Source organism: Danaus plexippus, chromosome 28 (assembly GCF_018135715.1).
Source record: "Danaus plexippus chromosome 28, MEX_DaPlex, whole genome shotgun sequence".
NCBI classification, from domain to species: Eukaryota; Metazoa; Arthropoda; class Insecta; order Lepidoptera; family Nymphalidae; genus Danaus; species Danaus plexippus.
The window spans coordinates 2,955,755-2,983,016 of NC_083556.1; the positions used below are offsets into that span (position 1 = coordinate 2,955,755).

The 27,262-nt window shown below is 31.7% G+C and overlaps 3 protein-coding genes and 1 long non-coding RNA gene across 6 annotated transcripts; 2 read left to right on the forward strand and 2 right to left on the reverse strand.

The window, feature by feature from the left end:
• The first annotated feature begins 1,606 nt into the window (after window positions 1-1,606).
• On the forward strand, window positions 1,607-12,044 carry LOC116776152 (uncharacterized). Its single transcript, XM_061525324.1, has 14 exons — window positions 1,607-1,851; window positions 2,210-2,315; window positions 2,714-2,799; window positions 3,797-3,868; window positions 4,113-4,186; window positions 4,543-4,675; window positions 6,120-6,246; window positions 6,716-6,783; window positions 9,007-9,124; window positions 9,470-9,585; window positions 9,799-9,981; window positions 10,495-10,634; window positions 11,111-11,240; window positions 11,733-12,044. Exons 1-14 carry the CDS (start codon window positions 1,779-1,781, stop codon window positions 11,789-11,791), a joined length of 1,485 nt encoding a protein of 494 aa, XP_061381308.1. The 5' UTR covers window positions 1,607-1,778; the 3' UTR covers window positions 11,792-12,044.
• On the reverse strand, window positions 8,880-9,912 carry LOC133319771 (uncharacterized). Its single transcript, XR_009753278.1, has 3 exons — window positions 9,783-9,912; window positions 9,505-9,577; window positions 8,880-9,133 (listed from the first exon to the last, which is right to left on the reverse strand). It is a non-coding gene; the product is annotated as an uncharacterized LOC133319771 (long non-coding RNA).
• A 2,066-nt stretch (window positions 12,045-14,110) lies between the features above and the next one.
• LOC116776164 (CTD small phosphatase-like protein 2) lies at window positions 14,111-21,031 on the forward strand. 2 transcript variants are annotated; one of them, XM_061525325.1, is made up of 12 exons: window positions 14,111-14,394; window positions 14,621-14,718; window positions 14,828-15,921; window positions 16,555-16,719; window positions 16,985-17,050; window positions 17,447-17,545; window positions 17,872-17,964; window positions 18,393-18,491; window positions 18,577-18,725; window positions 18,840-18,945; window positions 19,214-19,321; window positions 20,114-21,031. In XM_061525325.1, exons 3-12 carry the CDS (start codon window positions 14,851-14,853, stop codon window positions 20,177-20,179), a joined length of 2,022 nt encoding a protein of 673 aa, XP_061381309.1. In that variant the 5' UTR covers window positions 14,111-14,394; window positions 14,621-14,718; window positions 14,828-14,850; the 3' UTR covers window positions 20,180-21,031. The 2 variants fall into 2 exon arrangements, with proteins under 2 accessions (XP_061381309.1, XP_032525165.2); XM_032669274.2 differs by having other exon boundaries at window positions 14,123-14,718; window positions 16,558-16,719.
• Window positions 21,032-21,249: 218 nt separating this feature from the next.
• LOC116776153 (uncharacterized) lies at window positions 21,250-25,942 on the reverse strand. Of its 2 annotated transcripts, none has more exons than XM_061525410.1 (10): window positions 25,763-25,942; window positions 25,238-25,322; window positions 24,762-24,808; window positions 24,295-24,410; window positions 23,792-23,871; window positions 23,192-23,286; window positions 22,695-22,759; window positions 22,378-22,531; window positions 21,926-22,027; window positions 21,250-21,471 (listed from the first exon to the last, which is right to left on the reverse strand). In XM_061525410.1, exons 2-10 carry the CDS (start codon window positions 25,311-25,313, stop codon window positions 21,421-21,423), a joined length of 786 nt encoding a protein of 261 aa, XP_061381394.1. In that variant the 5' UTR covers window positions 25,314-25,322; window positions 25,763-25,942; the 3' UTR covers window positions 21,250-21,420. The 2 variants fall into 2 exon arrangements, with proteins under 2 accessions (XP_061381394.1, XP_061381395.1); XM_061525411.1 differs by lacking the exon at window positions 25,763-25,942 and adding an exon at window positions 25,531-25,668.
• Between the last annotated feature and the right edge of the window lie 1,320 nt (window positions 25,943-27,262).

Consider the following 27,262-nt stretch of genomic DNA (forward strand, 5'->3'; position numbering starts at 1 on the left):
AAATAACCATCTTAATATTTATAAAACTGCATTGAAATTTTCTTTAATATGGAGAAAAAAATTGCATTCATCATTGTAACCTTTTCTCGTGAATAAATTATCTTTATATATATATATATTTTATAAGGGGTACTTGTTTCATAAGTATTTTACTTTGGAGGGTAGATGTGACATAAACAATGTCAAGGCGTTAGTAATATCTTTAACAAAATCATTTATTTTATATATCGTTGTATGATTTGGGTTGAGGGACAGTAAATGTGAATTCGTATCGTGATTTGTGATATGTGAAGATAAGTTATTCTGTAAGTTTTAGTAAAACACAAACTTGAACATTAACCATTTTGTAGCCAATGTTATTCAATTATGATTTCGTTAAATTTTAAATGACAATATAAAGTTTAGTTGGTTTAATAATTGATTACGAAAACTTATGTAATGATTATTGATTATTTGAATTACTAAGATTAATCATTGTAACTTAGCATTTAAAACTAGCTGTTGCCCGCGGCTCCGCTCGCGTGTTGGTCGCTTTTTACATAACCATATATCAAACTTAAAATAATAACATACAGAAGAGATGATAACAAATGATAGACAACCACAACCAACAAAGAACAATGAACATTCGAACCGCCTGGTAGTCATTACAAGAATCTTAACACCGCGATCTAGGTTGATGACGTATTTTATCAACGCCATCTATCGAGCACAGTGTTCAACACTTCAACCGCTCGCGCGCGCACTGCGTTATTTGTTATTTTTGTTTCCTCTCATAAGTTTTAATATTAAGATTAACATATATTAGAACATATTTAATAACTAATATAACTAATTAACTATTAACTAATATATAATATATAACTAATCAATATTAAGTTGTAGTGTTTAAGGGTTTTGAAGCAGTGCTTGAAATAAATTTTCAATTGACCATAACTTCATTTTCCCTTAACCGATTTTGAGGAAACAAAGTTTTGACAAGGCTCCTATTTATATGTAATCCAACTGTGAAAACCGCGTTCAAATCCGTTGAGTAGTTTTGAAGTTATAACGTACCAGACAGACAGACAGAAAAATTCAAAAAATTGTTTTTTTGATTTCTATGACTCTTCTTGAATTTACTCCTATCAGTTTATTGGAAAAATATTTAATGTACAGACATTCAATTTTTACTGTCTTATGAATAGATTAAGAGTAAATGTATTGACTCCACAAAAAACCATTTATATTCGGAGACGTCGCCACCAACGTCTGGACACAGTGGACACAGTGGTGTGAGAGCTATCCAGGAGAAATTACTAAGTATTAGTTAAAGTTGAAAATAAAGTGGTGCAAGTAAGTGAGTGCTTTATTGGTGACAATGAATAACCGGACAGGTGGAAATGAACTTGGACTTGGTTCTTCGACATATATATATATATATATATTTTCTTATTCACTATCTTAACTCTAATGTTATACAAAAAACTGGTCACAAGTTTTTGACACAAACATTCTTACGTCATAATATGAACGTAGGTGATAGAATGAAAAACGTGAATCGCTTCGTATGTAGTGACGGAAACTTGTGTTAAGAATACTGGTATCTCGGAAGCCTATTAAACAGATACGTATAGTTATATATATTTTATTACGTCTTTATAACAAATACCATTGTTAAGAATATATTATTATAAATGTTTTGATAATAAAGACGACCATTATAGGAATAATAGATTGCATGGCACGGCCATTTTAATTCACATTTGAACTGTCAATGACAACGAACGCGTCATAAGATGGATTTTATTATTTTCGTTTTAATATTTACATTAGATTCATGTGTGGCCAGTTACCATGAACAGTATAGAGGTAATGTATAAAAGAGGTTTTATATTAACTTTTAATGTTGAATAAATGTGAAGAACCTAAAACCTTGAATCTAAAACCTTCAATAAAATATATATAAATGTTGTACCCAATAGTTAAAAAAATAAAAAAATATATTGTAGTTATCATTTTCATACTAGAACGAAATAAATTTCGGTTTATTTTTTTACATATGTATTTCTTTAATTAAAAATAAAATTTCGTCGGTACCTGCGAATACTTATTGTTAACATTAAATACAATTGACAGGAAAGATTGTATAAGAATTTCCAAAAAGTTAAAAGGACTTTTTTCTTACTAGTTTTATATATACTTATTAACTATATAATTATTTTTTTAGTTCCGATCGCCGCATCCGATACTTGGGAATCGTACATATTTATCGGCAAGGAGTATTTGATACAGAATTTACCCGTGAATTGGGAGAATGCTAAACTTATATGTCAGTAAGTAGAAAGGAAACACATAATTATGCTTTTATGAATATATTTATTAATATAATTTAATTATATGATATTTGTATTTAGATTTGTAAATCAATGTCTATTATAGAATTTTTATATCACAAATTTAACCGTAGTTATCTCTTTATCTCTTCAACTGGCAACATTTATATAGTTTAAACATAAATGTTGCTACCTTATAGTTCTCTTATTTTAAAAGATATATACAGACTAAATATATATTATAAATTAATATTTTTGATTATTATATACATATTTGAGACAAAACTTCTCATCATTCCATGGATACACCGTGCGGGTGCCATCCATCGCGTTGCATTGAGTAAAAATAAGTTACATGTAGCAAGGTTACAATAAAAAAACAGAGTTATTACTTCCAGAGGCCACCACAACGGCTCGCTGGCTGTTCTCGATACGAGGGAGAAAGCCGAATTCATGGCGGAAGCTCTGTCAGAATTGCAGTTCTGTAAGAGAATCAAATATACTATACTATACTAAATTGTATCAGTGGCACTCTTAAAATAATTATTTATTCTTTTGCATGCATTAATATTATTTCTGGCGAAGGTTTGATCTGTGAATGGATGTCTTTAATAATATTTTTTTATTACATAATTGGACACTTCGTATAAATGATTCGCTGCACAGAAATTCATTCTTTATATCAAACAAATCCTCTATAAAATAACTTAATTCAAATCACTTTTTTATATTCATCTTATCGATACATTGTTAATTTTGTTTTATTATCATCATAATTTTAGCATTAGTTAACTTATACAAGATTGTATTTCCCGCGTCCAGTCTATCACTCATAGATCTTCATTATTAAAATAGGTTTTTGAATAAGATACGTTTGGTATGTTGTGTGTCTATGTCGACGTGTCGTAAGCTCAATGTAATTCAAACTAAACACGTCCAGTTTCGAAGTAATATGTTGATAATACTATTTTGCCTAATAGTCTTGTTGTTGATGTATATATATATATGTATTGTAATATTATATTTTACAATTGAATCATTGAGACGAGTTTACAGCGCTAAGTTCCGATGGCGACTGTCGACAGAAATATAATAATTTATTTAGTATGTAACATATCGAATATCGGTTTGTTTCTAAGTGACAATATGGAATGTGATTTTCATTACATTAAAAACATCATAATATATAAAACATAGGCACACTATAAAAATTAACGATAAACGTAAACCCTTTTTATCCATTCAGTGTGACGAATGATCTAAATTTAACTTTAGTTCAACTTAACAAAATACAAGAAGAAAAAGTTACAAATGAATAGGACTTAGAAACGATTGAACAAAAAAATTATAATAACTAAATAATACTAACAGAGAATTCAAAGATTACTTAAGATAAAACGATTTAATTGTAGCTCAAAAAAGCTATCACGAATGATTATTAGACTAAACTAAATAATTGATATATGCTATATGTTTGCCAGCGGTTGATTCAGTGTGGGTCGGAGCCAGGCGGGCTTCCAGCGAGGATCCGGAAGGATACCGCTGGATCCAAGGTAAGCTTGGTAATTTGTGTGTACGTATGTGGTTATGACCAAGTGATTAAACTCATTAACTGGTGTATTCTTTGCAACTCTATCTATACAAGCCTTTTTTAAATTTCCTTAAGTAACATGTTATTAATTTTGGATATAAATCTTAAACATTATGTATGATACATCTAAATTCTAAACAAAATATTTTAACGATTCCAAATAACTTATAGTAAGGGTAAGAATAAAATATATTATCATTTAATAGGTATGGAATTAAGGAGAACCGCGTCGGATGTACTCAACAACGAGGCCGATGACTACAACAGGCACTATCCTATGGTGAGCTTAGAAACATTCTAGAAACATCCAGCAGAATCTGCTCTCACAAAAGATTAATCATATTGGGTTTACATTAGAACTACCCACATACTCCTCGTTATAATACTTAAATTAAGAACGCATCCTCGTTACTCAAATCATAGTTAAACCGTTTTCAATATTTGAATTTAGAACGCATTCTCGTTATTTAAATAATAATTCAACTGTTGGCAGTTTTTAAATTTAGAATACATTAGGTATATATATACCAATTATGTTTAAACTGATTTCAATATTTAAATTTAGAATATATCCTCGTTATATAAGTAATAAATAACCTCTGTCAATATTTCAATCATGATTATTCAATTGCCCAGTGGTTGAACCGTATCCACATCCCAGTACCGCCTGGTGGAGCGGACTGTGTGGCCTTGGAGAGAGTGCGCCATGATGTACCAGTCTTCATGGACCTCCCGTGTGACTTGAAACGGGCATTCGTCTGTATGAGAGGTGACTAATATAAGGCCCAAAAGTGAACATTATGTAGGCTTAGATATATCCCGCTCATTAAAATCATTAACTAAACAATTGTAATCAGTATTTGGAAACGAAACAAACATTATACAAGAACAATAAAAAAAAACAATCAAGATCAAAAAAGGGGCTAACTTGAATGTAGATTTTTTTTTAAATAAGTGAATAAAGAACAATCAAGAACAAACGGCTCAAAAGCTTAAAGGTCAAAAAAAGAAAAAATAATAATTGCGGGCCCGACTTTGGTGAGCCCATATATAAGTAATTTATTAGATAATTCCACTTATAATAAGTAACAGATTGTAAATAGTTCAATGTGGAGCTTGGAAAAGAAATTATATATATTAAATAAACTGCATACAAATTAGGAAATAAATATGTATTATATAAATACTTTTCATACTATATTAATAATAAAATTTAAAACAATTACAAAATTTGATTAAAAAAACATATACATACGTTAGTGACATTTCTACTCTTGTGACGTTGACGTTTGACATGTGATAGTTGTATTTTTTCTTTTTTGTAAATGTGTTTACGGCTCTGGATACGAGTCCTTTTGACCCTTGATAGTTGTATTTTAAAAGCAGTCTTGCCATTTATTAATTGTATTATATAATGTTGCTAGTCTTAAATTATAACGCATTGTAACAATAACTAACTCATATTTGAAATCTCACAGTCAAAAGAATCTCGGTTTCAGAAAAGTATTGTTTTCTGTTCTACATACAATCTAAACAGCTTCCTTATTTCTCAAAAAGCTTAAAATAGGATCTATTGCCATTTTATAATGAAATAGAAATTTACATAACACCTCTAGTACGGGATAGGGTAGTTTTATAATAACATTATGAATGTGGGTCGTTTTATAATATTTATTTAAAAAAATTGATATCATTCCCTGACCCTAGCGGGTGAATTATATTGTTTATTTTATTTAAATTTATATTCAAGTATTAAGCTCAACATCGCTTGAATGTTTAAAAAAATATAACTAGGACATGCACCTCTTCATCCTTCTTGCTTCGCTCGAAGCTCTCAGTGAAGGTGAGTGAAGCGAACGAGCGTTTAGTACCGAACTGCTGTTTCGGACACGGGTTTTGTTTTCCGGCCATAAAAATGAAATTGGGAGTTCGATAATATTTTTTTTTTTATGAAAACCCCCTCAGGTAAGTCTATCGAACAAAAAACTAATACTCGATCGGACTTTCGTTTGTCGAGATCATCTCCGTGGATGAATCACCTGAGTCGCCAGTATAGCGATCCTCACGCTTCACTCAATTATACTCAGACTAAATATATGATAGTAAATCTACTACAAATAGGAAATACTTAGGTAATAGGTGTTAATAATATAAATAATATAATATATCTCATTACACAAATCAATTAAAACCCCCTACCAATACTGCATCAGACGCTCACGTGGACGTGAAGATACAGAGAGTTGGAACTGTTCGCTGCAGCTCCGGATCCTATCAGCTCTTTGATGGAAGGTTGGACTGGAAGCAAGCGGCTGCGTACTGCGTGTTGAGAGACATGGCGTAAGTTACGACACATTAACAGCGTTTACAGTCTCTCATTCATAAATCGTCACACAGTATATATTTTTGTATGCTCTGTTAGAGTGGGAGCGAGAGGTATAATAGCTAAATCTCTCTACAACCTACTAAGACTTGGGCCTGTCCAGAACTAACATGAATTCATACTTAGAACGTATTTCGAAGGCAGGCCTACTAGGTTTGTTTCAAATTGGGGTAGGTAGAGGGAGGAGCTTTGACAGTGGATGTGAGCGTTTTAAGCGACGTAATAAGAGCCCCTTAAACCTACACCTGGGTCGGAAGTCCCCGGCACTGTTGAAGCTCCTCTCCCTGCAACGATGGACCCGGCACGGTGAATCCATGAAATGATGAAAGGTTTCGTCTCTTAATGAGGTTATTGAATGAGAGAGGGCAAATGCATCGTGTGTAGTGACTATTTAAACTCGGACTAAGCATACTGTTCATGATTCAGGTTAGCCAACGTGGCGTCTGAGAGGTGTCTTAGGAAACTCGGCTTAACGATGTTGAAATCACGTCCAAGTAAGTCAATATATTAATGACGATAAATATTTTAATTAAACCTTATTAATATAATTTTATATTGAATGTGTCGCTACGAATTGTATAGGGTGGCAAGCGGAGGTTCCAGGAAAACTACGAAACATACTTATATGTATATTATAATAAGAATTACATATTAAAACTTATAACCTATACCTAAGACTACATGATTGCCACGATGTTAGGATAGCAATGCCATCCATAGCTTGTGTGGTATCAGGAATCTTCTGGTTCACACGGCTTGGTGTTCGTTCCGCGAGTCAGCAACGTCCATCGTAATATGATATTTATCCATACAACGATATTGCCCCGGCGATGTTCAATTATTTTTTTAATATTGTACCCGTACGTAACACAAAACATACGTATAAACAAAGTTTTATTATGAAAAATATTAAAAACCTTTAGAGCCAGTTTCACCAAACTCCGTCTGTTAAATTTAAACGAGACCTTTCGATTAATAGTTTTGATGTGTTTTTATAAAAACGAAGAGAATATTCCTTCGTATCCTTTTTATTAATTGACTGATAAAAAAGCCTTAAATGCTTTAAAAAATAACGTTGAAATTCGTTCTAAAACTCGGAAATATAGAAATTATGAATACTAGAATTTACATTATTTGTTACTAGCAACATTAGCAACAGGAGAAATGTTGTCAGCGTGAAAAAAAAATGGACACATAAAATACATGTGTATAGTACAAATACGGAAATGAGGAAAATACCTTGAGTGGGACATTTCCCTCGACACGTCACTTGTTAGCGTTTAATGCGACCAAATTTTATATATCGTTGATTCCACAGATCTGGCATACAAAAACCTTCCTTTTTAGTTTACTAAGTGTAACCCGTCAAAGTCGTGATGTCAATAAATTGTGACATAAATATGGACGGAAATTGCGTTCAAGTTATAAGTGATGAAAAGAGTACCAAATTTACAATGTCAGAGGCAAGCCGGGGGCAAAAATTTTTATTACATGAAAAAGAAATTTTAATTCACCTTATTAATATTAATATAAATACAATTTAATAGTCAAAAATTACAAAACAGAGGCTGTTACTATGCCTAAAAAATCATGGGTGGGATTTGACATTTGAGTTTTGACAATACAATAGATTAAAATCCCGTCAGCCATTTGTCGGACTTCTAGAGGGGGAATTACTACTAATGTCTATTGTCTTGGTCGGACATTTAAACAGACAGTGCGTGGTGGGACGCTCGATACATCTAACAGTCCATCAAACGCCTTCACAAGACGTTACTTATTTGACAGTGATTGGTGACACCGGGTCTTAGGCACTAATAAATTTTCTGTTGGCTGTCGGATGAACTTAAAACTTAACATTAATTTCATATTACAGTTCATGGTCAATGGACAACAATTGTAATGTCATGCTTGTGTATGTTTGTTAACCGATAACTACTAAACCGAATACAATTACCCTGTCTTCGTAAAATACAGCGTAATATATTGCGCTATAGTATATAGAATTATGTTTAAAATCAAGCATTGTTAAACTTATCAAAAAAAAAATATAATATATGATCAAAAAATTCATCGAGACCAGCAGGCTTACTTTTATATATTTTTCTTCTTATGAAAATCACAATCCGATTGACCCAATGAGATCTAAGACTTTAAGAGTATTCATTGAAATAAAACTAATATTTTTCGGATTTGCTAAGCGTATTTCATTTTTTTAAAAACCACACACTCCCGACGTTTGGTTACTTTCCAGCAACCGTGATCACGAGCAGTCGAGATGCGAGTGTCTGTCAGTTGGTCCTTGTTATTTATCATCTACCGCCATCGATTTCTTAATTTTCTGGCGTACCGCACTGGATGCCGGCAGAATGCGCTTACGGTGTCACGAGGTCCTGCGGACATGGGATTTTATATTTTTAAGGAGGGGGTCCCAGGTGTTGGATAGATTGCAACCATCTTCTCTATTAAAATTCTGATGTTTTTTTTTATTTCAATATTTTGTTTTATTTATCCGTCAAATGTACAGAATACTTAATACATCGATTCGAGATAGTGTACATTAGTTTGATTGGCAAATAAAAGTTATCGATAAATTGTAATTCTATATTTTTTACATGAGTCTTTATAAGTATTATATAACTATATGATAGTTTAAACCATAATTAATGTTGATGTAAGGAACAGCTATAGTCCATTCTCTTGGTAATTCCATCCAGGCGTAGAGAGCGCGTGGATCGGTGGCAGGGGCTCGCTTGGTAACTGGTCCTGGCTAGACACCGGCGTCAGCATATTCAATCCCGGGCAAAACAACGTCTCACAATGGCCGCCGATGAGGTACTTATTCTGTTTTATATATTTGTAACTATTGATAGATTCGTCAACTTAAAGTTATTTAAGGTTTTGAACCTATTTTATATCTTTCTATGAAAGAAACTTGAAAGTTGAAACGACCAGTTTTTAAGTAAACGGAAATTGACGTTAGGATTTTTCGTTTCTAACTGAGCGTATTATTAAAAAAGGCAAAAGTATGAACAAAAAAATTACTATTGCCACACAAATATATATATATATATATATATATATATGTTATGTTTCAAAAATCAAGTGCTTAGACCAGAGACAATATTTATAATTTTAAATAAACCTAACGACTACAACTAATAACTCTTCGCGTTGCAGAGACAGAAAAATAATAAAACAAAATGGCTGCTTACAAATTGATAGACACGAAACTAGATCACCCGTGTTCTTAGAAGCTCGCTGCGAAAGGAGATTGCAGTTCATATGCTACAAAGGTTGTATATTCATCACACATACTAACAAAACACATATATATATGTATAATAATCATTATCGTATACTTTTACCAAACATAAAACCATACTATTTGAATTAAACAGAGACACATCTGTCACACTATAATATTAAGTCCAAATTAATTTTAACATAATTTTATAGAATAATTCTAAATAAATTATTTCATAATACTGACATATATTATAAATTAGGTACGCGACAACCTCTCCCGTCACAGTCGGATGATATTTATCAATACGTGGTGATACGCCAGTCCTTATTCTGGCAGCACGCGTACGACAATTGCATCACAATGAACGGCTCGTTGGCTACTGTTGATAGCAATGACGTACTTATACAACTCCTGTTGTCTATGGGAGAGAGTGGGGATACGCGTAAGTGTCGTTATTTTTTTTTATCGAAAGTGATTGGACTAGTTTTATACAGCTTCATCAAAGGAGGTTTCATATTTAATCATTATTTGTTATATTCGTTGGCATTAATTACTTTACCCCAAGTGAATCGACAGTTTCAGACTCTTTATTCGCAAATATTAGGAAAATAAAATGAATAATGTTGTCCCGCCTCGACATACTACAGCAATAAGTAAAGTTGTCAGAATTTTCTATAAAAATCATAGAATTTTATGAACGAGTTGCTTTAACAATTATATCATTACGTCCAAATGAATTATAGTACCAAGAATGATTTATTTCTCTAGAATTTTCGTTCTTGTCGTGTCAATAAATTTTTATTTATATGACATATAATTTATTTGATTTTAAAGTCTAGTATTTAAATTAACATATATATAAAAAAAATGATAAACAAAATTCTATATAATATATATTATGTTTATACTTTGATATTAATAAATATGAAAGTATCTTATTATATTAATAATAAAGCTGTGGAACACGTCTGGATATCTGGTCGCCTGAACATGTCACGAGATGTCGCCACTGACGTCACCAGCTACACCTGGTACAACCCGACCAGCGGGAAAAAGATCCCGGATCCGAAGACTGGCGACAACACCGGCTTATATGTACGTTTCATTTCCTTTTAACTAAGGCTTCGTTCGCACTGTAATTGTGAAATATTCTGCCAATGTCAACGTTTTTATTTGTTGGACGAATAATAATCTTGAGTACTGTGTACTGTGTTGATGGAATTAAGGCCTTTATTTAATAATCATTTTTATTATTTAAGGAATGCTCTAGTTATATTCTTACGTAAGTTTCATTTATAAATGAAATAAATTTAAACATTTTATAACTCATTTCACATACATCTAATCAACGATCGGGTACTCGTACAAAACAGTACCATAAAAAAATCCTCTTTTACTATTCACATATTAACACAGACATGGAATTGGATGAACAAATTTGATATTTTAATACAATAGATTAATACATTGTGTCGATTAATTTATTTAAATGTAAAACAACTCGAGCAATAAGCGATGTTGAATCTTCACTAAGGACCTATGTATAGTGTAGTGGACCTATTTTACTATAGATGCCGCCATGGTTGGATGACGAGTTCACCATGGACAGCCCGTGTCTTAACCTGGACCGTCAAGACCACCTCAACGGCCTGGTCTATGGTCTCCCGTGTGACACTCCACAGTATTCAATATGCATGATAGGTGTGTATCCGAACGTACACTGACATTTTGTGATATTACAACTTAATTTTTATTACATTGGCATAGATTAAATATGAAAAATAATGATTTTGATCCGATAATTCAACACAAATAATACGTAACTTGGTTACAGTATGATAAAAAAATTCATATTATAAACTTTATTTTTATATATTTCGAGTAAACGAATAAAACGTTATTTAACCAATAATTCAGTTGCAATGTTCTAAATTTTTATTATCTGATATAACCTAATCTAAATGTAGATGGTTATTCTAGTGAGGCAACCCTGTGTCAAATATTAAATCTACTAAATAAAACTGTCAAATTGTTTTAAAGTATGTAAGGATACACAAACTGAAATTATATTTTAACATATTAAAACTTGGATTTTAGTTCTTTTGATACGAAGATAACTATTTGAGATGTATTAGCAAATATATTAGTTTCTTTCTATACTTATATCATTCATATACTTTATTTTGTTTACAGAGAAGTCAGCCACAAGATCGTACCCTCAAGTCGGGAGTGACGGATATGAAACGGCCTAAATAATGTATACACATACATAACTTAGCCCGTGACTTCGTCCTTGAATAATCTATGTTTATTATATATATTAATAAATATAAATTAAATTTCTGAAATACTTAATTACTCCCTAATACATAAACTATCTGATTATGAAAGTGCCATCAAGATTCATCCAAATGTTCAAGAGATCAGCCGTAACAAATAGATAGACACACAAACAAAGCAGCTGTTTCATAGTACAAACAGAAAATAAAATCTTATATATATATATTTAATGAAGTTTGAATTAAATCATAACAGGATTTAAACCTGTGACTTACACAGTAGTGCAATCCCGGGCCTTCACTAACTGAGCTATCATGCATGTACTGGAGTTAGTGATTTAACGATTCGATATAGTTTCTCATAAAATGCTCTCACACATTTTATTATTTCTTTTAGTTAATAAAAATAAAAATATATCTCAAACACCAGCGACTCATTCAATACATATTTTTTTTTTATATAAAGGAATTGTAATTAATTTAAAGCTATGTTTTATAATCAATTTTAAATCACATTTATATCTCCTGCGTAATTCATATAGTTTCTCCTTCTATGATCGGCTTGCTTTATCTAATTTGATGTTAGAATCGGCTGACATTTAAAATTGTAATGATTTTCACAATATTCATTATGTACAGCTAAAACTCTTATTTAAAGTAAATTAGACGAAACTTAGTTATTTTGGTCAGTGCGCAAGATGATTAGATATAAAATAATAAAAAATGTATAGATTAAAAAAACTTAGATTGATTTAAACGAGTAAGTACATGCGGAAATTTTAGATATTAGCATTAAATGTTAATACTATGGCAAAATTCTTTATTTTTGTTACTAATGAAAATCACTACTTGTGTAATGCTCTTAGTATTTTTATAATATAGGTAGAATTTTCAAAGGCACTTAAAAACAAAACAAAGACGGTTAATAATGGTTTATTTTTAGTATTTCTAAATATATATTTGCTGTACAAACACCTACTAAGACAGTATGTATAAATTATGAGTACTTTTTATGATTCTACAGGTTTATTAGCATAAAACACAACATTACATAAGAATTAATTTATGTTATTCATGTTGTTTAATGTTTCTATCCATTGAGAATTAACTTTACTCAATATTTTAGTGTTCTCGTTGACTGCGTTTAAATTCTTTCTGAATGTTTGTAAGTGCTCTAGATACGCCCGTAAAGAACTGTTTAAGGCCCGAACTGACTCCAATTCTTGACTTAATTCTACTGTTTCTTTCTAAAAAAAAGAGTAAAATAAAGGTTTAACCAATAATGACTTAATTCTTTCTTAAAACTTAAATATTTTATTAGAAGTATACTTTATTAGTACTTCATCCTTACCTCTCTTTTAGATGACGTGACGGATACACTAGACATTATGTAGGTACTAATTTAATTAATAACTAATTTATAATGTGCGCTACATTTATAAATTCTAGTAACGTTAAATATGATAACAGCGAAAGATTGTCATAACAAAACTAAGTATTTGAGTTAACGGACATAATTTATAAAATTTCATAATTACATTATGACATTTGGGTGTACGTTCAGAAATATTAATAAACTCAAAACAAGAATGTTTGTAACACCAAATTGATTTTTTTTGGTAGATAATATACTTACTTTATTTTTAACAAACATATATTATTTTACATTCATTTATTACATTTTAGTTATTAACTAAAAACTGTTTTGACTAGAATAATTCTATACAATTCTGCAATAATATATATTTATGATAATTATTCCCCATCCACGGCAAGAATAATTCATGTTTGATATGTATGCATAACTTGTTTCATACTCCATATTTCTTCGAAACTTGCTTCCGAGAAACTTTCAGTTTAAGTTTTTGATTTACATCAGTATTGTTCATTTAGAATCTATCGCAAAAATATAAAAAGAGTGTGGGTCTTTTTATTTCTTTTCAAAGGTACCTTATATAAAAATGTTAAAAACAAATTTCAATACAATATAGAAAATTAAAAAATCATTATAAAAATTTTACTGATAAAGAGCATGAAGTATTCTAAAAATAAAAAATGGCAAAAAGTTCTTGATTAGTGTCCCACTCAAAATTAATAAAGATTTAATATTATCTATTTTTATTATAGATGAATTATACTGATATATTACCACCATTTCGGATTTAGGTTTACCAGTTTAAATGATGATTTATAAGTAAAATGAATACACTTTTAGACATATATATATTATGATTGCATTCAAATTTGACTCTAGCTCGTTTCATATAAAATAAACATAGTTTATCGATTTTCGTTGCAATAATTAAACGCATGCGCGTTCAGTGTCTTCCAGCGCCATCTAAGATTCTGCTATTCTTTTCTGAAACGCCGCCATTTTGACATTTGTTTGGCTTTGTGTTTTTCAATTTGTAATTTATCATTTATTTACGTGATAACTGTGCATCGTTTACATAACTTTGTGTGATGTTTAGTGTACTATAGTGTCTTAATCGAGAATATATAATAATAAGTGAAAGTGGATTCGTATTAGTGGCGCATCAATCAATAGTGTGTTAGCGCCGATTTTTTTATTTTTCGTATGTAGTCTAAGTATAGTTATCCTAATACTGCTGCGTTTATATTGAATAAAAGCTCAAAATACTGAATTTTTAGCATTTTCATTGAGTAATTTGTGTGTGACATTAGCAATAATTGTAAAAAATTGTTGTGAAAAAAAGGCGCGAAGTGTTTTGCCGCGTCTAAGTTTAATATCGAATAACTATATTTAAACTCTTGAACCCTTACCTATACTAAACATTATAGGTGTATAGTGAATAAGTGGCTGTAATGAATAAATATAAACCTATGTACCAGTTAAATGTCTGGAGTAAAACATAACTTTCTAATAGTATAGACACTATGTAAGTATAGCACCATTCACAATCTTTTTAAATTTGATCTTAATTTACTTTTTCATATTTAATTACATTTTATAAAAAAATGCAATTTGTGTAAACTTATATATTACAGATTAAGAGTTTCCTAAACTTGCGATGCGGTTAAGAAGTAGGAAAAGGGAGCGACCGCTCTCAGCGCGAAATTCACAAAGGCAAACGACTTTGAAATCAAAATTAAGAAGACCGCTCATCCAAGCGAAAAATACTTGGAGAAAAATATTGAAGGCGGACAATGGTATCTCGGTACCAAGTCCTTGCATCACTAGGTCGCAGAACAATCTAAATCTAAAATCCAGAACTCGAGCGAAAATTGCCAAAAGTATGGAAAAACCACTGGAATTGCCATTAAAGAAAAACAAGCCGAAAGAAGAGGCTAAGAAGCCTATTTTCCAGACTGTCGTTCGAAACTCCGCTAAAGATATGGTGACATCAACAACCAAGCCCAAAACACAGAACGATAAAGTAACAACAACCACAAAGACAAAGTTAAAGGATGTGCGAACAACCAAAAGTGCTCAGCTCCGACAGAGCTCTTTGAACAGAGAGCTTCGGAAGACAGAGTCCATATCGTCAGCTCTCAGCTCGCCTCGCAAAACACGTAGGATGGATAAACCAGAGAAATCTGCCTCATTAAACAACTCACCCATTCGTAAAGTCCGTCAACTAGGACTGCCATCATTGAAGCTGAACAATATAGCTGTCAGTTCAACTAACGAGAGTCCCAAGAAGAGAATTAAACCCAAAGCTCCAACTGTTCCCGAGCAGAATAACGATTTCAACGATGATAACGATGTAACCATGTATGAACCGCACACAACTACTTTCGATGACTTCCCGATTCCAAAGACCGTTGAATCGGATATCGATGGGCAAGTCGGATCATCAGAGCTCTGTCTACCCAACGACTGTTTCAACGACTTGATAGCTATCGCTGAATGTGCCAGGATAATAAGCAACAATCTATCAACAGACGAAGATATTAACTTACTAGCAGATAAAGCGGCCAAAGTTATGACCACCGACAAAGATGATAAAGTCAAGAAATGTACGGACAAGAAGATTAAACAACGGTCAAGCGGGGATTTAGAAATGTACCAGCCGACATCGACCACGGATGATTTGGATGTATGCACCGATTTCCTGAACCACGGAGATAAATATGTTCAGGTGGGATTTATAAGTAATTTTCACTGACGCCATCTGTGTATAGAATTTTTCATTTAATTCTATTTTTTTTTATATTTGGCACAGTAATTATTCAATGTAAGGCAGTATCCCGTCTCATTATAACATTTCCAAAATTTTTAAACAGACTAATCTAACCATAATCACATTACCTTAAATTTAACTGTGCATCTTAATTAAAAAAATATAAAAATAATTAGTTAAAAATAAAGCCATTGTCACTTTTTTAACAAACACCTATGTCTATTAAAAAAAAATTGAAATAAAATAAAAATATATAAAAATGACAAATTTCGGGATTGACATACAAAAAATAGCCTTAGTTACTTCCTTTTACTTCAGCTAACTACCAATAAAAGTCCAATCAAAATCGGTCCAGCCATTTCAGAGATTAGCCGGAACAAACAGTCACACAGACAGAAAATGTAAAAGTACTTACCGCATATATTCATATGCATGTATCAGAAAACCGGTTATTACAATATAACAAACAGACATTCCAATTTAATTAAATTATGTATATATATGAGGAAATAGTTAAATTGGTATCAATTAAATCAATTGTTCAGTCGTAGATGCATTAATTGAATTATTTAGTTGTAATATATCTATCAGCAGCCGGACCTAGTATCTCTGTTGGAGCAGGAGTATGTCCGAGATGAGTGTGTCATATCATCGACCATGGCGATGGAGAGTCTAGAGGCTTTGTCTGCCCGAGGACCCAGCAGCGGGTTCCTGGCCGAGATAACACACAGCCTGTCAGCCGGAGACGATACCTGGGTGAGGAATATTAGAGCAGTATTGTATAGAAGCTTTGTTAGAACTATTTATACATTGTATTTCTATCCACTAAAAAGTTTATAAGGAAAAAATTACTATTACTATTACCTAACTGTCAGTTGTCTATCAAAACGTATCTCAAGAACGGATATTATAATCTTGAATATTTAAGTCATAATACTAAGGTGGTAGTTATGATAGAAATAATGCCTGGGGAATGACAATATACAGAATATATATATAATTTAAGTATTATTTGTTCCAGAGCTCAACGGATGTTGTTGTAGAAGAAAACGCTTTGAACTGTCATGACACAACACCTGGGATTGAGGTAAAGGAATCTATCACCACCACATAGGATGGTTTTTATATAAAAAAGCAACATATAGCAGGTTCGAATCCTGCCCGTGTAGGTTTTATTCCATATGCCCTTCATTAAATTTTAATTGCGACAAAGGAGTTAAAAATTTTTATATAAATTTACTAGTAAATTGTCTTAGAAATATGAGATTCTATTTAACTATGCACAGCATGTTTGTCGCCGTATAAAAACTATTGAACTGATTTTGATAAAACTATAGTTAGCTTACCTCGGAATGAGATAGACTATATATATTGATAGACTTGCTGGTGCTGATGTTTTGACTTTATCTGAACCTGACATCAATACTAAAGCCTACGCAGACGAAGCCACGGTCTTAAGCCAGTAAAGAAACTAAATTTCCAGGAGTCCACATCAGTTATATCATCATGCAACACCAGGTCCAGCGGTGAACAGATGACGTCATGGACGGACGCCTTCGATCCTTATCTGTTTATTAAACAGGTATTTATGTGACATATAATAAGAACATATAATAAGAACATTAACTTGGGATAACAGTATAAACATCCTTAGTATTAGTTATACTGTAAAACTGAACACAGACAGTTTGAAGTTATTCTATGCAGTGTAGTAAACTCACATTAAACTGTGAGTTCACTTTAAGAAATTTAAACCCATGGTTAGACTTAAGAGTATATAATTTAAGTGAGAATTTAGCTATCATTTTTTATAGAAAATACTAATTATGGTTTAAGAAAATTGTATATATGTATAAAATAGTATTACCAGTGATAAGCAAACATACATATTATAATAATATTCTTCAGCTGCCACCGCTGGAAACCGTATCAGCTGGAGGACTCAGAACCAGGTGTCCAGCGCTACCCCTCAAAACTCGCACCAGTCCAGATTTTAGTCTTGTGAGTATAGTCATAGTATAACTAACAAAGTACATATACCAGTCTAATATCCAAGCCTTGTGGACAAAGACGCGGACAATGGCTAGTGTATATATATCTTCATATCAAAATTATTGGTAGTTTTACAAAATTTACTACACGATTCTAGCGTTTTATGAAATGTTTATGTTTGAATGAGAGACAGAGGTTCCCAAACTGATTGTCCTCCGCCCAGTTTGAGAATAAATTATCTTTTAGCGTACCCACTTTTACATGTACTGAAAAACCAGTATTACTTATCCTAGCCCAATGAAACAGCTCACTCCCCAGCCTCTACACAATGCTATAATTTTTTGAGTCTCTCACCGACCCCTTAAACCCTGCAGTGTCCACAAGGGGGCGTTGTCGCTCAGTTCTGGAAAATTTGTATTATATCTTATATATTCCAGGTGTTGGATCTAGACGAGACATTGGTTCACTGTTCTCTCCAGGAGTTACCGGATGCTAGCTTCCACTTCCCCGTACTATTCCAGGATTGCAGATATACGGTAGGATAAATATTTTCAAACAAGATATATGTATATATATTTTTATGTCTTTTGACCTTAATATATGTATATGATGTTTTTCCAGGTGTTTGTCCGTACTCGTCCCCACTTTGCCGAGTTCCTCTCTAAAGTGTCACGTCTGTATGAAGTGATTCTTTTCACGGCTAGCAAGAGGGTGTACGCTGATAGACTACTGAACCTCCTGGACCCGGCCAGACGATGGATTAAATATAGGTATATATATAATGAGTTATTGAAGGAAATGATAGTTATTTGACTCTATATTGTTTGAATTATTCCTCAAAGTCATCCATTGTTTCCACACGCTAATGTGTGTATGTCTGTCAGGTTGTTCCGAGAACACTGTCTACTAGTTAATGGTAACTATGTGAAGGATTTGTCGATACTGGGACGGGATCTCAGGAGAACTGTCATCGTGGACAATAGCCCACAGGTACACACATATATATATATATATAATATTTTTTTATGTTATTAATATAGGTAACTAATAATATCTCATCGAGTTAAATAAATCTTAACATTAAAATGACCTTCCATATTCAGTTAGTTGTGACCACAACTTACACAAACTGAATACAGAAAGTTTCTCGTTTTTTCTCTCGTTCGATACTTAATAGGGTCGACATACAACACAAATAAATATATTCTGCCTATATTATGTTTTTTAATTGATATTGATTATATCATATACGTTACAGGCGTTCGGCTACCAGCTGGAGAATGGTATACCTATAGACAGCTGGTTCGTAGACCGCAGTGACAATGAACTGCTCAAACTGCTGCCGTTCCTGGAACATCTGGCCACGGTAAATATATATATATATATATGTAGCGTTCAATAAAACTATTAAATTCCTAATATGTGCAGTAAATTAGCAAAACTGAATGACGGATTTTATTACAATAAAGTGTTTAACCAACATTATTATTTAACAATAATCAGCAAATTTAACTAGCAGTTACTATATAGTTAAAAAGTTGTTAGTGTGGAGTTTGTTTGTTTGTCTCACTCGGAGACTGGTAACTGACAGGAATAGTACTGTTCAGGAAGTGACGTCACTAGATGTCGCTACTACCGCTTAAACAGTCCATAATTTAAACGAACTTATTCTTGGAAATCGAGTAATTTTCAGAGTTGAGGCGAAGTAAGGTTTACAAAATGAAATGTACAGATTGTATGTAATTATTGTATATATATTAAATTTAAATGATCACGCTCAATAAACTCAAACCTACGCGCTCTGATGCAGCTTCTCAGCCGCTTTTACTGTTGAGCTATCGCGTCCATATCTGAATAGTAACTAATAAGAACAGTTTATTGATAAATAATTCGTAGAGAATAAAATGTAGAGAATTTGATCCAAACACGTAACGAGACGACATTTATTGTGTTCAGTCACATGAAACTGATATTTTCGGATACTACAAGTTTTTTTTTTCTTATTATTTAACAACTACCGTCAAATCTTTCATCTCGGTTACTGAAACGTAACCATAACGTAGGGACTACGTAGATTAAAATATTTAAAAACGCGTAGTAAATCAGAAAATATTAGTTTATATATATATATATTAATGTTATATTTTTTGTTTCACAGAAAGACGATGTCCGGCCATACATCAGGGACAAGTACAAGCTGTTCAGCTACTTGCCACCGGATTAAATCGTTATATCACAGATTATAAATTAATTATATTAAAATTAAGAAGATAATAAAATATTCGGTTGTTTATTTATTGAGGACGGAAAGTATTTTTTTTTTTTACTCTAGGTTCGGGATTTTTTTTTATCTGTGATTTTTTAAAACATCGGTTTTTTTTTTAAATTATTATTTTTGACTGAACTCCTATGGAATATATATATTAAGTTAAGTTAATTATTTAATGATTTTTATATGTGATTGGATATGTATTGACGAAAAAATACTCAGCGTTTGTATATAAAATATAGGTGATTTGATGTAGAAATATTTATATATATATATATAAATAAATAAATAATATTTTTCCCTTACATTACGTATCCTTCTATTCGTCAGGTGCTAATATAGTTTAGAATATTTGTTTTTACGATAAACAATAAAGCTGTCTAATAATTTATAAAGATCGGTCTAAAATAAATGATTATTTACATACATATTATCTGTTAACGATTCTTTTTTATATTAATTTTTACTATTGATATTTATTTAACTAAATCATTTGAGACAGAGCATTAACTCGGTTGCGCTGCCGGCGGCTTATGACTTTATTTACTTGTGTGTGAATAAAAAAAAGAAATGTGAATTTATACGTGAATTTAAATTTAATCTATTATTAAAATTGTAATTTAATTATGTTAAATCTTCTCGCATTTTATTTGGTATATATTTTTTTTCTATATCAATATATTGTTTTATCTGTGAAGTATCCTTCCCAATAGCCGTAGTCGGATGTCTACGTTAGTTAAGTCTCAGTAGCTACTGTAATAGTTAATTATAAACAATAATATAATCAAATAAACATTTAACATATCAGTGTTTCATTTAATTTGATATTCTCGCATCTTGTTTTACATTAATAACTGTTAGCAAATCACTTGGTGTTTTAACTAAATTATTTAACCTCTATACTATAAGCATCAATTTAACTCGACGAGAAATACTTAAGATCAGTTAATTAGGAATATAACTTAACTATAAGGGAAGTGAGTAAAATATTATATAAAGATCGTTATACAAATTAAATGACAATATATATATATTTAATTTTATTTTAAAATTACTTTTGAACACAAAACAGATTATACTCTCCAAGTCACAATATGAGACATCCACCCAGTCTGTGTGCAACGACCTTCCTTATATACAATAACACACACACGTATATATACATGTGTGTTTGTGTGTGTCGCTGACGTCATCCTCTAGTACTCGCTGCCGCTGTCCAAGTGACGATCCTTTACATGGCGAATCAACTGGTACGTAAAAATTGAATATTAATTGAGAAATATTAATATATTTAGTAATTAAAACTGTTTTACAAATATAGTATGGTGGTGTATGTGTGTGTGTTTGTTACACTACCGCCTAAAAACTACTAAACAGATATTAATAAAAACTTCTCAATAATATATCCGATTGTTACAAGTGGCGCCATCTGTGCCGTACTAGTAATAAGACACCATAATCCTTAGAATTATTTTTAAGACCGATTATAATTAATTATTATACTGAACTGTGGTAACTTTGTAACGGCAACATTTAAGTATCAACCCGTATCTGATAACTATGAATACTGGCTTCAGCTGAACTACAGGACATTACTGGAAGAAATACCGAACATTGAAAACCAAATCTGAAGCTGTACCTCGAAATAAAAATAACAAACACACACACACACACACACATATATATATATATATAACTGACCTGTGAGTGTGTGTTAGCTCTGTAAGGACACCTCGCACACTGTAGCGAGCTGGCGGCGGCTCGTCCTCTCCACTTGCCGACGCCCCCGCTATGCTCGGACGCCTGCGACAGTAACATACACATACTAACTCACGCACACGACTCTGTCCGCGTTCCTTGATATACTAGTGTACAACTCGCGTCACTGGAGATATAGTTGTTGTAAATCTAGTCTAGTAATAGTCTTCATCAGTCGGAGTCGTGTCATAACACGAGTCGGTCACAGTCCGAGTGGGGACGCGCGAGAGTACATAAAATACTATATTTAGTGTAACCTGAACCCGAAATCTATTTTACTCTAAATTATAATAACACCTACTTAATAAGTCAAATAAATCCGAATTACTGAGTCAATGTTATTAAAAACATATATATATATGCAATATATATATATATATATATCTCAATCCAACCTTGTGTTTAGTGAGTTCCTTGATAGCGTTGCATTTGAAACTGCAAAGTTTACAAGAGTACAGGAACAGTTTGAAGGCGGGCGACGAGAGGAGCTCGTGCGGCGGAGGCAGGGAGCTTCGCCCTCGCGACGCCCCGCTGTGACTCAGGACACTCCTGGAGATAATATATATAATATTGTGCATAAATAACTGACAGTTTGTATGTTAGTGGAGAGACAAATAACTAACTGTATAAGTTAGATCACACTTGTATTATCTTTGTGTAGTTTTAGTTAATGTGTATATTGATTTAATTTTAATACATTAATATTATTTACTTCGCCTTCTGTAATGCCTTCGCTCTCTCCAATATCTCTGTTGGTGACATCACTGGCTTCTGTTGCTGTAACAGAAAATTATATATATATATTTAAATTTGTATTTTTTATGTAAAGACAATACTAATTCAAATAATACAACTATATGTTCTTTATATATTAGTTATTGCCCGCGACGTCTCGCGTGTATTAAGTCCAGGAACAAATTACCGCTCACCTAATACAGTACATCTGCTTTAAAACTGTCAGCGCCACCTGTTATCTATCTCGTGAATTTATATAAAATACACAATAAGTCTATATCTTATTCTGTTCAGTAGTTTTTATGACACAGCAACACACACACATCAGAGACAACATTCACAATCATTTCTTAGCTTTTATTCATTTAAATGGAACTAATGTTTTCGGACAACTACGCGTCTACTGGGGTAAGTAGTTAAAATACTAAATAAAACGCGTAGTGCATTTTAATAGGCCAGTATTAATAATATTACTTTGGGCTCCGTCCTGAGATCTGATTGCAGGAACACTAAGGGTCCTTGGTCTGAACCTCCTTCCACCACCACATATGACTCTTGATCATTTTGACCTGAAATAAATAAGGTATTGTTAGATTGGCTTTGTTCCCCTTCCGTTATAGCTAGGGTTAGATTGTTATCGCTCGTATCTCCTCTTAAAGACTGTCTCAAAACCGACATCCGATTACTAGAACATTCTGTTTTATATTTATTTACGAACATCAATGGGAATGTCCTAGTAAAAAATAGCCACTAGTTTCGTTAACTCGCCACTAGATGGCGCTGGCGTTAAATGTCGAGAACATTCTGAAATACTCTAACAAAATCATAACTAACTTATTAATTCAACATCATAATATAATCTGTGTTTATGTCATGACGAAATTTAAATTCAAAATGTATGTATGTATGTTATTATTTATTTTTAATTAAATTTCTAACCTTTACTATTTAAGCGAATCATCAAAATTATAACAAAACTTCACGACATCATCCCATCAGTTTACAGAGGACATGTTTAGAGATAATTATCATGTATATAACCATCTTTTATTGAAGTTGGTTATAATAGTTTACCATCATCTTCAGCCAGCACGCACGTCACCGTCTCATCATTGTTTCCAACCAGTCTGTATGATTGCTCACCGTCTCCGCACCTGGTCAGAAGTGTTAGTTTGAGTAGAGCACGCTAACTAACTCACTAGGAATAAATAGATTTGTCGTAAATTTGCATGCGTAAGAATGGGTAGCGAGAGGTGTAACGGCTAAATCTCTACTAGTAAAGACCTGGGCCTGTCCAGAATTATTATCAATTTATTCTTGGAACGTACTTCGAAGGCAGCCCTAGTAGGTTCTTTTGAAATTTGGTTAGGAGAGAGGAGCTTGGACAATAAGTTTGGGAACAAATTAAAATACTTTCTTGGGATTTTACATAAAATACAAAAAGAAATATATTATTGAGAATAGAAAATTTATAATGAAAAATATGTAAAGAAAGATCAAATATTATAGCTGTTTAGCTCATATTGTATGAAAATCAAGATATTAGGACAGATCCGAGCTGTAGTATCCCAACTTACCGAACTAGCGTTAAATTCAATAGATCCAGCACAACGTTTTTGTCTCCGTCTAAAACCTGCATGTATTGCCCGTCCTCACTTTCAGATTCCTGAGCCTCGATCTCCTGGGCTTCTAGCTGAAAATGTCAATTGTCTAATAAATAAATTATGCATTAACATTGCTATACGGACGTCCCCTAATTTATTCCTCATGATGTGCTATTCGATGGTGAAAGCTTCATCAAAATTTGTCTTGATTTAGAATCTGTTTCTTCTGAATTGAAAATATATATATATATATAGTTTAAAAATGGTACATCTCTAAGACAATGAAATTTTATAGTCTCAATAATTAATTTTAAGTGCATTGTTAACATTGTATCGTCTTTTGTTTAATTTTTCCATAGAACTGTTGAAATCCTAATCTTATTACAAGCAGTTGGTTTTTATAAATAATATTTCTGACAATATCAAAACCAGTCACTCACTTTTGTGCCTTTATGATACGGTGACACCTCAACTATTTGAAGTTTTCCTGAAATCAAACAGATATTTTATCAAAAACTATTTTTTTTATTTCTCTTATAAATTGGGATCCGCATATATAATAATCTTTACCCGTATATCTCATCTCTAAAGTACAGTTAGTTACACAGAATATCTGATCAATGTTGAGACAGATTTAAATTAATTTTAATAAAATTAGAAAATAATTCACGTAAGAAAATGATTGTCTGTTATGATGAAGAATAATTTAGGTTCCAGTATTATTAAGACCCGAGTGAAGACATATGAAACTATCCATAGGAATAATATATAATTTTCTAATAGTTTAGAATGTTCTAGACTACTTATATATGTAAAAGATTAATCTTAAATAGTTCAAACACTGAATATTTCTACCGTAAAATAAATTATATTTATAATGACGATCTTAACTAATATGTGTACAGTTGTAACTAACCGTCTTTATATTCGGCCGTCAGCATTCTTGTCGTAGATTCCTCCACTTCAGTCTCAATCTGCTCTTCATCAGACATGATTACAGCCTGTTATTATATCAAATACATTTACACCTTAATAAAAACTATTATAACTATAAAATATGATCCTTGATTTATTCCATATCGTAATAATACGAAGGTTTAAATTGCACTTTTATAGTAAGCCAATTTATGACTCAACTTCCATTATTGGTAATGTATCGTAATTTAAGTTTCATGGATTCAGATATTTTCTAACTACTTATAATAACACACTTATTTATTCATAATCGGTTATTCAGATGTCTGTAATTGCCGTGAAAATGCCCAATACGTGCCGCCAATGATAATGTTTAATAACTTATTCAAATGTAGTTATGATTTAAACACCTAAGATTTTATTTTGAAAATACGAGTGATAAAATTGACAATAAATACAACTTATTGCAACACCATAAAACTCGGTGTTTCTATAACGTAATTTTATGCAACGAATGTTTACTTACTTTGGATGGCAACAATAGTATAAAACGAAACTAATATAATTACAACAAGACTATAAGAGTCGATGGATACGTTTTAACTGTCCACGCAATTAGCTTATGCAAAATACTAGCGCCATTTTAACTTTGTTTCTTGTAGACTTGTATTTTATTCGGAAGATAACACGATCTCACTGCGTGGTCAGTGTTTCCAACATAAAAAATAAGTTTAAACAATTATTATATAAAAATAAATCTGAAAAATTTAAGAAGACTGTATACATAATATATGAAATAAAATATCTATTAATGAAAATAATATACCATAAAATTAGATTCGATACTCAAAAAGTATTACTGTTCCCTCTTTTTTGAATGCTACCGTAATACATCTATATTTAAAATCAATACAAAGGACACGGTAGAGACAGAATCTTATATTGCAGATGAAACGAAACATCTCTTTCTCTCTCATAGAGTCTCCTATTGAAATTGATAGAGCTATAAAATGCTGAATATTGTACAAATCACTAATATATACCAAAAAATAATATGCTCACAATGACTATTACCGAATTGTACAACAAAATACATATCAGATATATAAAAATAATCCAATATTATTGAATAAAACGGTATTTAAATACGTGTTCTGAATCGCGCTATCGGTATTTTACTGTGTGATAACTATATAAAGAGCTATTTGAGGCTGTATGTCGGAGGGTCCGTAGCTACTAAGTGAGCCGGTGTTGGCGGGGAGCCGGTCTGATTCCCCGCCATATGTTGACACGCTGTAAGCAATCAATGAATACGGAATAAACAAATGTCAAATACGTCAAGAAAATGATAAAGAGAGGCTTCGGCCTCATCCACACGCTAGTAGCTGATTTGACCCTTCTTTTGCATATTTTTTGTTTATTAGTAGCTATCGATATATTTCTAGAGTCTTAGTTTAATTTTATGCATTTAAAACAAGCTGCGCATATTAAATTACTGTTATATATATCTACATATTAAGTGTAAAGATACGAGAACTATTGTCTTCTCTGTCAACTGTGTATAATATGAAAGTAACGTAAAATACTTAAAAAAAAATGACTTAGCTTGTATATGAACCTGACTTGTAAGATTTTTAAAATTTTTCAACATCTCTACATTCAGTAGGTTGTTATAGTAATGGTTTAATTAAGAAATCAATGTTTATTAACGATCCTCTTTACTAATTATCAAATTATCGGTTATTTAATTAAGTTAATTTGAGGTTCTTTTATTTAGATATTTTAAAGTAAAGTTCGGAGTTAATGTTGTTGGTACTTACTTACTTTTTCTACTAGAAACAAAACATACAGTCTTAGAGTTTATAGCGAGAGTTTGTTAAATTGATTTTTGTATTAATTTGAACTATCTTTAAATATTTATTATAAATAATTATTTTATTTTGAATATATCTTTCTTTATTTATTTAATAATATTGAGCTTTGTGAATTACACGACTTATACACGTAATGTCTAATAGTCTGTTTA